A 12,684-nucleotide genomic window follows, 5' to 3' on the forward strand; every position below is an offset into this window, starting at 1 on the left:
TAGTGATGGTAGAATATGGGAGGCACACTGGCCCACTGTAAGCGTAGGGGCTCTTTGAACCAGGCGCGTCATTATTTGATATACGAGTAAATGCTACGCTGAAAGGCGTAGTTCCTTAGTCTCCTACGGCTGTGAGGGGACGTCCTCTGGGCTTTTCTGTAAGGGTTTTTAGGGCGGCGTATATGGGTGTAAGGCCGGCGTATATGGGTTTAGGACCGGCGTATATGGGTGTAAGGCCGGCGTATGTGGGTATAGGACCGGCGTATATGGGTGTAAGGCCGGCGTATGTGGGTGTAAGGCCGGCGTATATGGGTGTTAGGCTGGCGTATATGGGTGTTAGGGCGGCGTATGTGGGTGTTAGGGCGGCGTATAAGGGTGTTAGGATGTCACATAAGGGTTTTAGGGCGGCGTATATAATGTGTTAGGACAGCGTGTCAGGTGTTAGGGCGGCGTATAAGGTGTAAGGACGGCGTACAGGGTGTCAGGACAGCGTATAAGGTGTTAGGGTGGCATGAAGGGTGTTTACACCACTGTGCCACCACTACCACCGCTGTCTCCGACCAGGTGGCAATGCATTCAATGCATTCCTCGTCCACCTTGTTGTTGTGAGGCCTCGTTTGCCACACCTGGTGGCAGGTGTGGTGGCAGGTGTGGTGGTGGTGGTGGTAGTTGTGGTGGCAGGTGTGGTGGTAGTTGTGGTGGCAGGTGTGGTTGTGGTGGCAGGTGTGGTTGTGGTGGCAGGTGTGGTGGTAGTTGTGGTTGTGGTGGCAGGTGTGGTGGTGATTGTGGTTGTGGTGGCAGGTGTGGTGGTAGTTGTGGTGGCAGGTGTGGTTGTGGTGGCAGGTGTGGTGGTTGTAGTGGTTGTGGTGGCAGGTTTGGTGGTGGTGGTTGTAGTGGTTGTGGTTGTGGTGGCAGGTGTGGTTGTGGTGGCAGGTGTGGTTGTGGTGGCAGGTGTGGTTGTGGTGGCAGGTGTGGTGGTGATTGTGGTTGTGGTGGTAGTTGTGGTGGTGGTTGTGGTGGTGGTGGCAGGTGTGGTTATGGTTGTGGTAGCGAGTGTGGTATGTGGTATGGTAATAGATAGACGTATGTGTGTGTGTGTGTGTGTGTGTGTGTGTGTGTTGCTGTGGTACTTGTCTGTACACACACACATACACACACACACACACACACACACACAGCAGTGTAAAGACGCTCCCAGCACTGCAGGCCCTTGGCACTGCTCTGGCTTGGCCTTCACAGGTAGCCACAAATATGGGACAAGGTGAGTTTGACTGTGTGTGGTGGTGGTGGTAGTGTGGTAGGAGAAGGTGCCTCTTGGTGTGGTGGTGGTGGTAGTGTGGTAGGAGAAGGTGCCTCCTGGTGTGGTGGTGGTGGTAGTGTGGTAGTAGGTGGGTGGCCTGGGCAGTGGGGTAAGGTTAGTGGTGTAAGTGGTGGTGTAAGTGGTGGTGTAGGTGAAGTGGTAGAGTGATGGTAGGTGTAGTGGTGTTGGTGGTGGCTGTGAGGGAAGTAGAGAGTCGTGATGGTGAGGGAAGTAGAGAGTCGTGATGGTGATGGTAAGGAGGGAAGTAGAGAGTCGTGATGGTGAGGGAAGTAGAGAGTCGTGATGGTGATGGTAAGGAGGGAAGTAGAGAGTCGTGATGGTGAGGGAAGTAGAGAGTCGTGATGGTGATGGTAAGGAGGGAAGTAGAGAGTCGTGATGGTGATGGTAAGGAGGGAAGTAGAGAGTCATAATGGTGATGGTTAGGGAAGTAGAGAGTCATAATGGTGATGTTGGTGAGGGAGGTAGAGAGTCATTATGGTGATGGCTTCATCCACGATGTAGGGGGAATTAGTGTCACTTTATCGTTTTTGCTTTTGATGATAATGATATCATCATGGAATCATCTTGATATCATTATAATATCATTATAATATCATCATAGAATCATTATGATATCATTATAATATCATTATAATATCATCATAGAATCATTATGATATCATTATAATATCATTATGCTTTTGATGATAATGATATCATCATAGAATCATCATGATATCATTATAATATCATTATGCTTTTGATGATAATGATATCATCATAGAATCATCATGATATCATTATAATATCATTATAATATCATCATAGAATCATCATGATATCATTATAATATCATTATGCTTTTGATGATAATGATATCATCATGGAATCATCATGATATCATTATAATATCATTATGCTTTGGTCATGAATATGACAGAATGTTCTTAGACGAAAATTCAAATTTTACTTTTATATATATATATATACTTTTAGCTACAGACTTAAAAGGAAAAAGAATATGATGATGAATACATGAATTACAGTGAGAGGTATGGGGGTCATGATGCCCCTCTCTCTCTCTCTCTCTCTCTCTCTCTCTCTCTCTCTCTCTCTCATTTTTTTTGTTCCCCTTGACTGTTTGAAGGTGGGGGGGGGTCGGAGGTTGTGGGGTTGGGGGGGGGGAGGTAGTTATCGAGAGGCCACACCGCGACTGGCGAGGGCGAGGGAAAGGAAGGAAGGGGGAGGGGAAGGGAAAGGGAAGAGGAATGGGGGAGGAGGGAGGCACTCTTCCTGTCTGAGTGTAAGTTTGTGGTCTGGAGGCAGACTGGCAGATGGTAGACTTGTGGCAGACGACCACCACCACCACCTCTTCTTCTTGTTTGACCAGTTCGTATCGTCCTCTCGATTTGGCCCCTCCCCTCCTTGTCTGATCGAGAGAGAGATAGATAGATAGATAGATAGAGAGAGAGAGAGAGAGAGAGAGAGAGAGAGAGAGAGAGAGAGAGAGAGAGAGAGAGAGAGAGAAGTCCTGGTTGAGAAGTCGTCTTGGTACACAGCGAAGGCTGGACGGGCACTGCGCGGGGACTTCCCCCCTCCTCCGCCCTTCGTCATGAGCAGAGCTTTGGATGACCTTGTCTGACACGGCCCTCGTTGGTGAGGGATGGCCTGGGGTGGTGGAGGAGGAGGAGGGTCGTGTTGGTGGATGTGGAGGGGGGGTGGTTGGGAAGGGGGTTTTAATGACCTCATGGTCTCTCTCTCTCTCTCTCTCGCTCTTTCTCGCTCTCTTTCTCTGACTATTTTCTCGTTTTCGGACGAGTACATATTTGATCTGTCTGCTTTGTTGGTTTATGCTTATGTACAGTATGAAGTGGTGTGTTTGTGTGTGTGTGTGTGTGTTTGTGTGAATATGAACAGTAGTGGAAGAAGCAGTAGTATAAGTAGAGTAAGTAGTAGTGGCAGTAGTATAAGTAATAGTGGTAGTGGTAGTAGTAGTAGTATTTGTTACTTTATAGATGTAGTATAAGTAATAGGGGCAGTAGTATAAGTAATAGTGGTAGTAGTAGTAGTAGTAGTTGTATTTGTTACTTTATAGATGTAGTATAAGTAATAGGGGCAGTAGTATAAGTAATAGTGGTAGTGGTGGTAGTAGTAGTAGTAGTAGTATTTGTTACTTTATAATGGTGTATCCATGTTGACACAATGTAATGTCCCTTCGCATTAATGCATCCATTTCTTTCTCCTCTCTCTCTCTCCTCCTGCAGGAACGAAGGTGTACTCTCCTCCTGAATGGATCCTACACAACCAGTACCAGGGCGTGCCCGCCAGTGTATGGTCCTTGGGCATCCTCCTATATGACCTAGTCTTCGGAGACATCCCCTTCGAGTATGAGGACCAGATTGTCTCCGCCAGGTTACACTTCCGCCTCCCTATCTCGGAGGAGTGTCAGAGCCTCATCCGATGGTGTTTGCGAGTGCGTCCTTCAGACCGGCCGACCATGGAACAGATCCTACAACACCCGTGGTTCATGCTTCGATCCTCGAAGGACACCCTCACGCGCTCCATCTCCACCCGGAGCGCCCCGGCCGCTACGCCTTCCACCTCCTCCTCCCTCGCCGCCACTTCGCCCGTAGGATCTCTTGGATCTGTAGGTTCCTCGCACAGCTCCGGGTCTCTACCGCCCACGCCCCGGCCGCAGGAGAGACTCGACTTCAGCTCGGCGTCCTCCCACGGCAGCCACGCTACTACGTTGTGACGCCAGCGGCGGGTAACCGCCAACTAATTCACCTCCGTGTCCACCTAAACCTCACACGCTGGCGTCGTTGTAACGCAGAGCCCACTAGCCTCGCCCGTGGGCGTGGTGGGTGAAGTGGCGTGGGCGGCGCTGGGTGCCCGAGGATCTTAAGGGCAAGAACAACACCCCCCCGTGGCCTCACTTGAAGACCACAGTGGATGAGGGCGCGGCTTTTAAAACTACCCCAGGCATCAGCAGTACCCAATTACCAAAGTCCCCGTCGTTGTCACGTAGTGAATAAACAACAACAACAACAACTCCTCCTCCTCCTCCTACAACCATAAACAACCCCCTCCCCTCCCTCCTCCCCCCCCCCCATCTTGTATATAGCTTCATCAATTCATCAACCTTCTTCACAAACATCATCGGAATTCTTCTGTAAATCGGCTCTTTTCCCTCTCCTCCCCCGCCTTCCCCGATGTGGCCTCTCAGTGGCTGTCAGGACGTACTGGCGTTTCATGAATTTAGTCATGTTTATATAGTGTGTGTGTGTGTGTGCGCGTGTGTGTCCCGCTAACAGCGCAGTTGAGAGACGACTGACCCACCATGTTGATCACTGTATCCGTATATGGTGGGGAGGTAGAGTTTCCTCACCTCACAACAGCAAGGTCAATCGAGGTCACTTTCTCTTATATATCTATATATCAAGAAAACAAGTGGAAGAAAGAAATGACCCCTAAGGAAATTTGCTGAGGGGTTCTTTGACGCCATGGCACTCTGGTAACTATATATATATATATTTTTAGTGCTGGTTTTTCTACTAGTGACTCACACAGCCCTGTAACTCCTCAATCTCTCTCTCTCTCTCTCCTCCCTCTTCCTCTTTCCTAACCTCCTCCTCCTCCACCTCTAGTCCTATGTTCCGCCCCTTCTCCAGCAGTGATACACCGTCTTATGTTTCCATGTATTGCGCAAGCCTAAGGAAATGCTGCTGGCGATCTGTGTTAACTTCAGCGTCGTAAAATGTAACTGTGTTCACAGTCTGAAAGCGAGTCTCTCAAGAAGTGTTCGAATGTAAGGGGTGTCTGGAAGAACCCTTGTGCACAAAACAGGACTCGCCAATAGGATCAGAATCCATGTTACTTATACAGTTCTTTTCATCTCAACTCCTTCTAGTGTCTTAATTCCTTTCATTCCCCCCATTCATCTTACACACACACACACATACACACACACTCCTTATATCCTTCTGTGATTCCCCTATCTCTCTCTCTCTCTCTCTCTCTCTCTCTCTCTCTCTCTCTCTCTCTCTCTCTCTCTCTCTCTCTCTCTCTCTCTCTCCTACAACTCCCAACATTCCAGAGATGAACTCTTAATGCCCAAGATATGTGCTGGGTGTATATATATATATATGTATATATATATATATATATATATATATATATATATATATATATATATATATATATATATATATATATATATATTAATTTTAGTCGCATTGCCTGCTTTTTTGTAGAATATGGAACTTTAATTTATTGTATTTATTGATGAGCTAAGACTCATTGGTGGCCAGACAGTTTACTAGGTATGGGACGAAGAGCAAAGTCTATTTTTTGAACCCTTCTTGTTCTTATTTTTTTTGTCTTCAATATATATATATATATATATATATATATATATATATATATATATATATATATATATATATATATATATGTATATATATATATATACATATAGTTGTATGTATGTATAAATAGAATTAATTATTCAGGTTTCCCATATCTATTAAACCGGTACAATAATCTTATCCATTGGTGCTATAGATAATTCGCTGAACATAATAATATTGATAATTATGTATTCGATATTTCGAAGTCTTATTTACTTAGGCTCTGAGAGCCGTTGCTTTGTGCATATGAAATATATTTTTTTTTTTGTCCTCCGAATTTCTTTTTTGAAATTATTCTCTTAGTTTATACACAACTGTGAATGTTCTATATATATATATTTCACGCCTCTTTGTTCTCTCAGTACATTATATATATTTTTTATATATATATATATCTTATCTCATCATAGAGGACATGATGGCCTAAGTCAAATGACCTCTATGACATGTTCACTGTACGTGTGTTGAGGGGGGGGGGAGAAGGGACGATTGCACTCGGGTGACTCTTTAAGAAAAAAAAAATGTGAAAGATTGAAGGGAATGATTAGTTGATAAATAATTGACTATTTGTATCGCTTTCCATCGGCGACATATTAGTCACCAAAGCAAAATTTCCTTTCCTATCGTCCAGTTTTGGGATTCAATATGATGAAGATCACTGGTCGAGAGGTGTTAGTATAAGGGTTTCAATACAGTATTAGCGTCAATAGGTGTTTACTGACAGTAGGTTCTACGACCCGCCCTTCATCAACCCCCCTCCTCCACACCACTCCATGCAAAACGGACATATTCCTTCCTAATATAATGCGTTCTAAGTCAACTTTTATCCTCGCTGCGCGTGCGCCAGGTGCATCAGTATATTGTATTTATGTTGTAATATAAAAAAAGAAAAAAAACCGAGTGAAGATTTGGACTTATTGTTAAGTATACACCGATGTATACGCCCAACTATTCAAGTCCCTCCTCCCTTCCTCTCTCTCTCTCTCTCTCTCTCTCTCTCTCTCTCTCTCTCTCTCTCTCTCTCTCTCTCTCTCTCTCTCTCTGCCCCTTTGAGAAAAAGTGGTCCCCCCTCCCCCCCCACTCCCCCACAAGTTCCTGTGCTGTATAAAGCTTGATATTATTATAATTATTATTATTATTATTATTATTATTATTATTATTATTATTATTATTGTTATTATTATTATTATTTCTCACTGAGACAGCCGTGTATTGAGAAGACAAGGCCAAAGAGAGAGACACACAGACACACACAGACACACAGACGCACACACACACACAGACACACACACACAGACACACACACAGACACACACACACACACACACACACACACACACACACACACACACACACATATCGCACCTTCGTTTAGTGATTTGCAATAGAGGTGATCCTCCCATTGTATTCTGATGGTGAGATGCGTCTAAAGAAGGCCACGACATTCACGAGGGTCGTAACTGCTATAATCTTGTCCAATGACTGCACCGCATCTCCTCAACTACTTGTTAAGAGAGAGAGAGAGGGAAAGATGATAGAACGAGGCCATTTCGTAGTTAGGTTGGCGAAGTGTTATGATCCGCTGGGATCATGATAGAGAGAGAGAGGCAACAAGCCATCTGAACTCGTTAGTTCTTGGTTGTAATTACATCGTCTAGAGCTGTAGGGCGTCGGGCTAACGACCCTATAACGCAACACGTACGATAAGGTAAAACACCCCCCCATTTTCCACTCGGAAGATCTGATAACATTTAAGTCATCTCAAAATACCTCTCGTAAGTTTGGATCTGAAACCAAAAAAAAGAAATGAAAATGCTTTTTGCATATTAAGAGATCCCTAAACACAGTCTGGTCATTTAAAAAAAAAAAGAGGCATCATTAAGGGAAAGTAACCATTCAATGTCCCTGATAATAGTCAAATTGCCACTTGAGGTAGTTAAAGGCGGAGGGAACCATTACCACTCCGGCCTGGCTATACCTCATCCTCGTTATGTGTGACAGCACAGAAGTAACCAGTAGCCTCATCATTAACACTATAGCATGTTTTACAAAGGTGTTTTTTTCTCTCTTTGAATAGAATAATGTGTAGCAGCTTTTCCATTTTTGTTTTCCATACTGCAAACTGACTTTACCGGCTTCTCGTAGATGACACACACACACACACACACACACACACACACACACACACACACACACACACATAGTATTGAGGCAGTACAGACACCGCGTCTAAGTGACTTTCAAAATTAACGTGGATGTCGTAATGTTATTTCTAATATTGAGGAATTCATTTCTATGGTTTCCCCTTCCCCCCCCATTACCGTTTCCCTTCCCCTTTCCCCTCGTCAACAACAACAACAATAATCCCCCCCTCCTCCTCCTCCTCTTCAATTTCAGCCCCTTTCGAAAAATTAAAAAGGAAAAGTCCCCCTCAACTCAGAATTGACAACAACACCCTTTCTCCCTTAACCCCCAACGTCCCAACCTCACCCTATGCCTCGCCTGCTCCCCCCCCCCCCTCCCCCTCCTTACCGAATTGGAAAAGTAACAGGAAATTACTCATTAACAAATGTGAACGTATGTCTCCTCCTTGCGTGTGTGTGTGTGTGCATTACGACCATCTGGTACTCATGCCTTCCATCAACCCTAACAGACAGACAGACAGATATCTTTCTGGATTGCCATTCGATAATTACTTTTTCTCGTACTGAACCGAGCCGGTTTGTTTTCATATGGCTTCGAGATCCAACTAGGCTGACAATTCATTTATTGACAAAAGATTCCAAATCATTAAATCCCTTATCAAGGTAAAGATTTTCGTGCTATAACTGATACAGAAATTAGTATTGATAATGTGTTTTTTTGGCTCTTAAAGAGTTGTATGATTTTAATGTTTCTGTGCAGTACACATGACAACAACAAACAAAGAAATGGATGTGATCGAATGAGGCCTTTTCTTCGTCTGGTCTTGGCGCCACCTCTTTACCACGGGAAACGGCGAACAAGTATGAAAATAAGAAAGTAAATGTAATGTACACTAATTGTCCCTCAGACTTCATGAAACCCGTCGCGAATGACCTGAAACCAAAGGGTCATTAGTTATATACATTGTAATTAGGTGTTTAACAAGTCCATTACAACTTGGAATTACGACTCGTAAATTTTTTATCAAAAACGTAATTATGTATCAGGTTATGACAGGATTACTATAGATATCCATAAGGAAAAAAACAAGGTTGTGGCATAGCTACATAGAGGACTGTAATCTGTAACAGGAGTACTGAATTGTGTACTTCAGCTGAACTAACTTGTTATGTAGTGACTGAAATGGTATTCATTTCATAGGTAATGCAGAAATTAATGATATCAAGCAATCATATCAAAGTTCCTTTATATATATATATATATATATATATATATATATATATATATATATATATATATATATATATATATATATATATATATATACACTGCTATTATAAATACAGGTCAGCATATATGTAGCAAGAAACAGATGATATTGCATTAGGATGCTATGGACACAAGGCCCATACTATATCTCAAGAATGTCTTATCATAATCGCGTCTCTCTCAACAGGATGTGTACATTTTATTCCCTACAACACTCTTCACAGCGCTTGAGACCAATATTTATATTATTTATGTGAGAAAGATTTTTTTTATTATTATTATTCCCTGTGAATATTGCTCCTAATTTATTTTCTATTTTTTGACGAGAGTTTTGTTATATATATATATATATATATATATATATATATATATATATATATATATATATATATATATATGTATATATGTAAAGAGGGTTTGTATTTAGTAATATGAAAAAGAGAGAGAGAGAGAGAGAGAGAGAGAGAGAGTAAGAGAAAGAGTGAGCAATATCCGGATCCCCGTGTAACCTCCATATGTGATTGTTTCTCTTGTTTTTATTAATAATAGGATCCAAGAGCTCTCGGTCGTGATTGCCACAGTATTAACGTGACAAGCTTCGTGATTTTGACCTGAACTAAAGTGTTGAAGCTCATATCCTTCCGTGTCCAGTACTCTGCTGTCCTCACTACTTATTACTTTCTCCTCATATATATATGTATATATGAATATATATATGAATATATATATATATATATATATATATATATATATATATATATATATATATATATATATATATATATATATATATATATATATGGTCTTAGTTTTGCGTGTGGTTCCCTTTTTAAATGTCATATTTATAAGATTTTTCGTTGTCTTATCTTCCTTCATTCCTCCCTGCAAACTTGCAGAATGAGCTTTTACCTTTCCATTTGAACCCTGTCGATCTCACTGACCCTGTCACACGCCCATGTTGCTACCAGACTCACTCTCTTTCTCTCTATCTCTCTCTCTTTCTCTCTCTTTCTCTCTCCCCTTCCAGTGGTGCCAGCTCACGGGAGAGCAAAGTTACGGTGTTCTGTTCTCAGTTCACACCACTGGATGAGAGAAAGAGAGATAGAGAGAGAGAGATATATAGAGAGAGAAAGAGAGTGAGAATGTTGGCACCAGCGATGGCTAACTCTGATATATCCGTCACCCTGAGAACTCTTGTGTTTTAGTTATTAATGGGAAAAAAATAGAAATATGCCTGAAAAAAACCGTGTTTGTAAGGAGAAATATTTTTGTAAAAAATATGGAAAATCAACGTGTAATGAATAAATTTTTAAGTTTGAAGCTATAAGTGTGTTTTCTTCACATCCTTATATATATATGTATTTCAAAAACATTGATAAATAAAGATGGTAGAAGTGTGTGTGTATATACATATATATATATATATATATATATATATATATATATATATATATATGCTGGAAAATTTGGTATATTTCCTGTTAGAATGATACATAATGGTTTGAGGAAACATATGAAACAATGTAAAGAAAAATATTAACCAGAGGATTCATATATGAACAACCTTGAACACTGTTAATAAAATTGATATAATCCATGCAGTTTAAAAGACAGTTGCTAAAGAGACAGTTAATGAGATATATATAGAACTAGTGTTAGTCTACATTTTTCACGACAGACTTATTCATATCCAAAACTTAAAAAAGGATTAAAAACTTTTATGCAGTTGGAGGTCTACATATTGTATGTAAAGTTCAAGTAACATAAGCTTTAAAAAAAATGTCTATGGTAAAGTATATCAATGGATCGGAGGCTCAGCCAGAAATAGATTAAACAGCCTCTGTGAAAGCACACACACCTGGTGGAGACACATCTTCCCCTGGAACCACTCACTCTCCTCCATTCCCACTCGCATACACACCTCACTCTCTTGATATATTTGACCTCAGGTCTAATATATAGCATTTGACTGTCTTTTTTATTAATTTCCATATGTAAATGATTGCGGCACAAGTGCCTAGCTGATGACAAAAGCTTCAAGGAATGGAAGCTTTTAGTCTCATACATTAATTCTTAAAGGAAAGATGCTTTGATGTTGGCATGCCATTAAGTAAATAGATCCGGGTATGAACATCTGAATCCACATCATCTGATTGACTAAAATCGAGTGATAAGTATTGGAGAAAGTATTCAAGTATTTGAATATTCACGATAGCAATACTGAATGGTGTAATTTTCAAGTATAAATATTTTTCGGGGCAGAATTATCCAGTTATTGAGTGGAAAAGAAAAAAAAAGAGGGAGAAGCATTAAGGTAAAGAAACTTTTGACTAAATGCACCTCACAGTCTTGAGGAAGGTGTGGTCATCTGAGATTGCTATCATGTAACGAAACCTGAGTAAAACATACTTTAGAAATATAATGATCGATGTTTTGACTGTCACATCTACATTCTAAACATTCTGGGTATGTATCATCCAGAAACATCATGGAACACCTCTAGCCTGTATGAAGTGAGTTCAGAGGTTAACTTATGGTAAGTACAACTTAGTTTTAAGTATAAGTGTCATCAAAAGAACTTTTCTCATATCAAAGGAACCCATTATCTCTCATCTTCTACTTTAGATCACAGTCTCCAAAGTGCAGGAAATCCATTTCATGTGTCCAAGGTTTTTATGCATCGTCAGTTATCCAACTTGAGCAAGTTTGATTCTCTTATGACCAACGAAAAAAAAGAAGAAAACAGCTAGGATATTCTTATTTTCGAGAGGTAGGAATATTTCTCCACGTTATAGACTCCCTCGTCTCATTTTGGATGCATCCTTTAGCAACATCCTTGCCTCATATGTGCTTCAGACTGGAACAATCCTCAGCCTCCCCCTGCTGTATACCCAGACTAAGTAGTAGTTTACTAATTCCCATGCATTGGTTGCACTAAATGGAATCCCAGATATTGTCGTTCATATTACCATCAAGAAAAGTCCCTTCTTCATTAACTGCTCTGTACAAATCCCGCGAAAGTGACTGAGGACATAGAACTTGGTCATACGCATGTTTGGAAAATAGAAACTTATACACATCCTCCCTGTCGGACAGGAACACATTTGACCGAAGCTATTAAGACTTGAAGATCAGACACCCCACGATTAAAAAAAATAGGTATTGGAGTCTATGCAGTCCAGTTATCTCTTCTTCCCAATCTATGTATGACATCAAGCGGCCACAACTTGCTACAATTACCCTCATCGCAACCGTATCAAAGACCCTGGTAACCCATTAACCCTCCCCCCAAAAAAAAACAACAGCCCATTAATTTCTTTACGACCTTGACCGCCAGCTCACCGACCAGACGAATCTTCCGTGACCGGCCAAGTTTTTGTTTCAACACGTCAGAGGAAGAGTGTAGGGAGGAAATGCCACTTCCCGATCGGCTCAGGCCCTCACCTTCCCAAGCCACAACAGCCAAAGGAATTCTTTGGTTGTGTGTGTGTGTGTGTGTGTGTGGGTGGGTGTGTGTGTGTCTGTGTGTGTGTGTGTGTGTGTGTGTGTGTGTGTGTGTGT

The 12,684-nt window shown here is 41.5% G+C and overlaps 1 protein-coding gene across 1 annotated transcript in view; it reads left to right on the plus strand.

Annotated features, from left to right (window-relative positions):
- Positions 1 to 10,450, plus strand: part of LOC139754983 (serine/threonine-protein kinase pim-3-like) — a 46,769-nt gene extending 36,319 nt beyond the window's left edge. The window contains exon 5 of the mRNA XM_071672847.1: positions 3,565 to 10,450. Coding sequence (XP_071528948.1) covers positions 3,565 to 4,055 — 491 coding nt within the window. The 3' untranslated portion in view covers positions 4,056 to 10,450. The remainder of the gene's footprint in view (positions 1 to 3,564) is intronic.
- Positions 10,451 to 12,684: the final 2,234 nt, after the last annotated feature.

The sequence above is a fragment of the Panulirus ornatus genome, chromosome 18, assembly GCF_036320965.1.
Source record: "Panulirus ornatus isolate Po-2019 chromosome 18, ASM3632096v1, whole genome shotgun sequence".
NCBI lineage: Eukaryota > Metazoa > Arthropoda > Malacostraca > Decapoda > Palinuridae > Panulirus > Panulirus ornatus.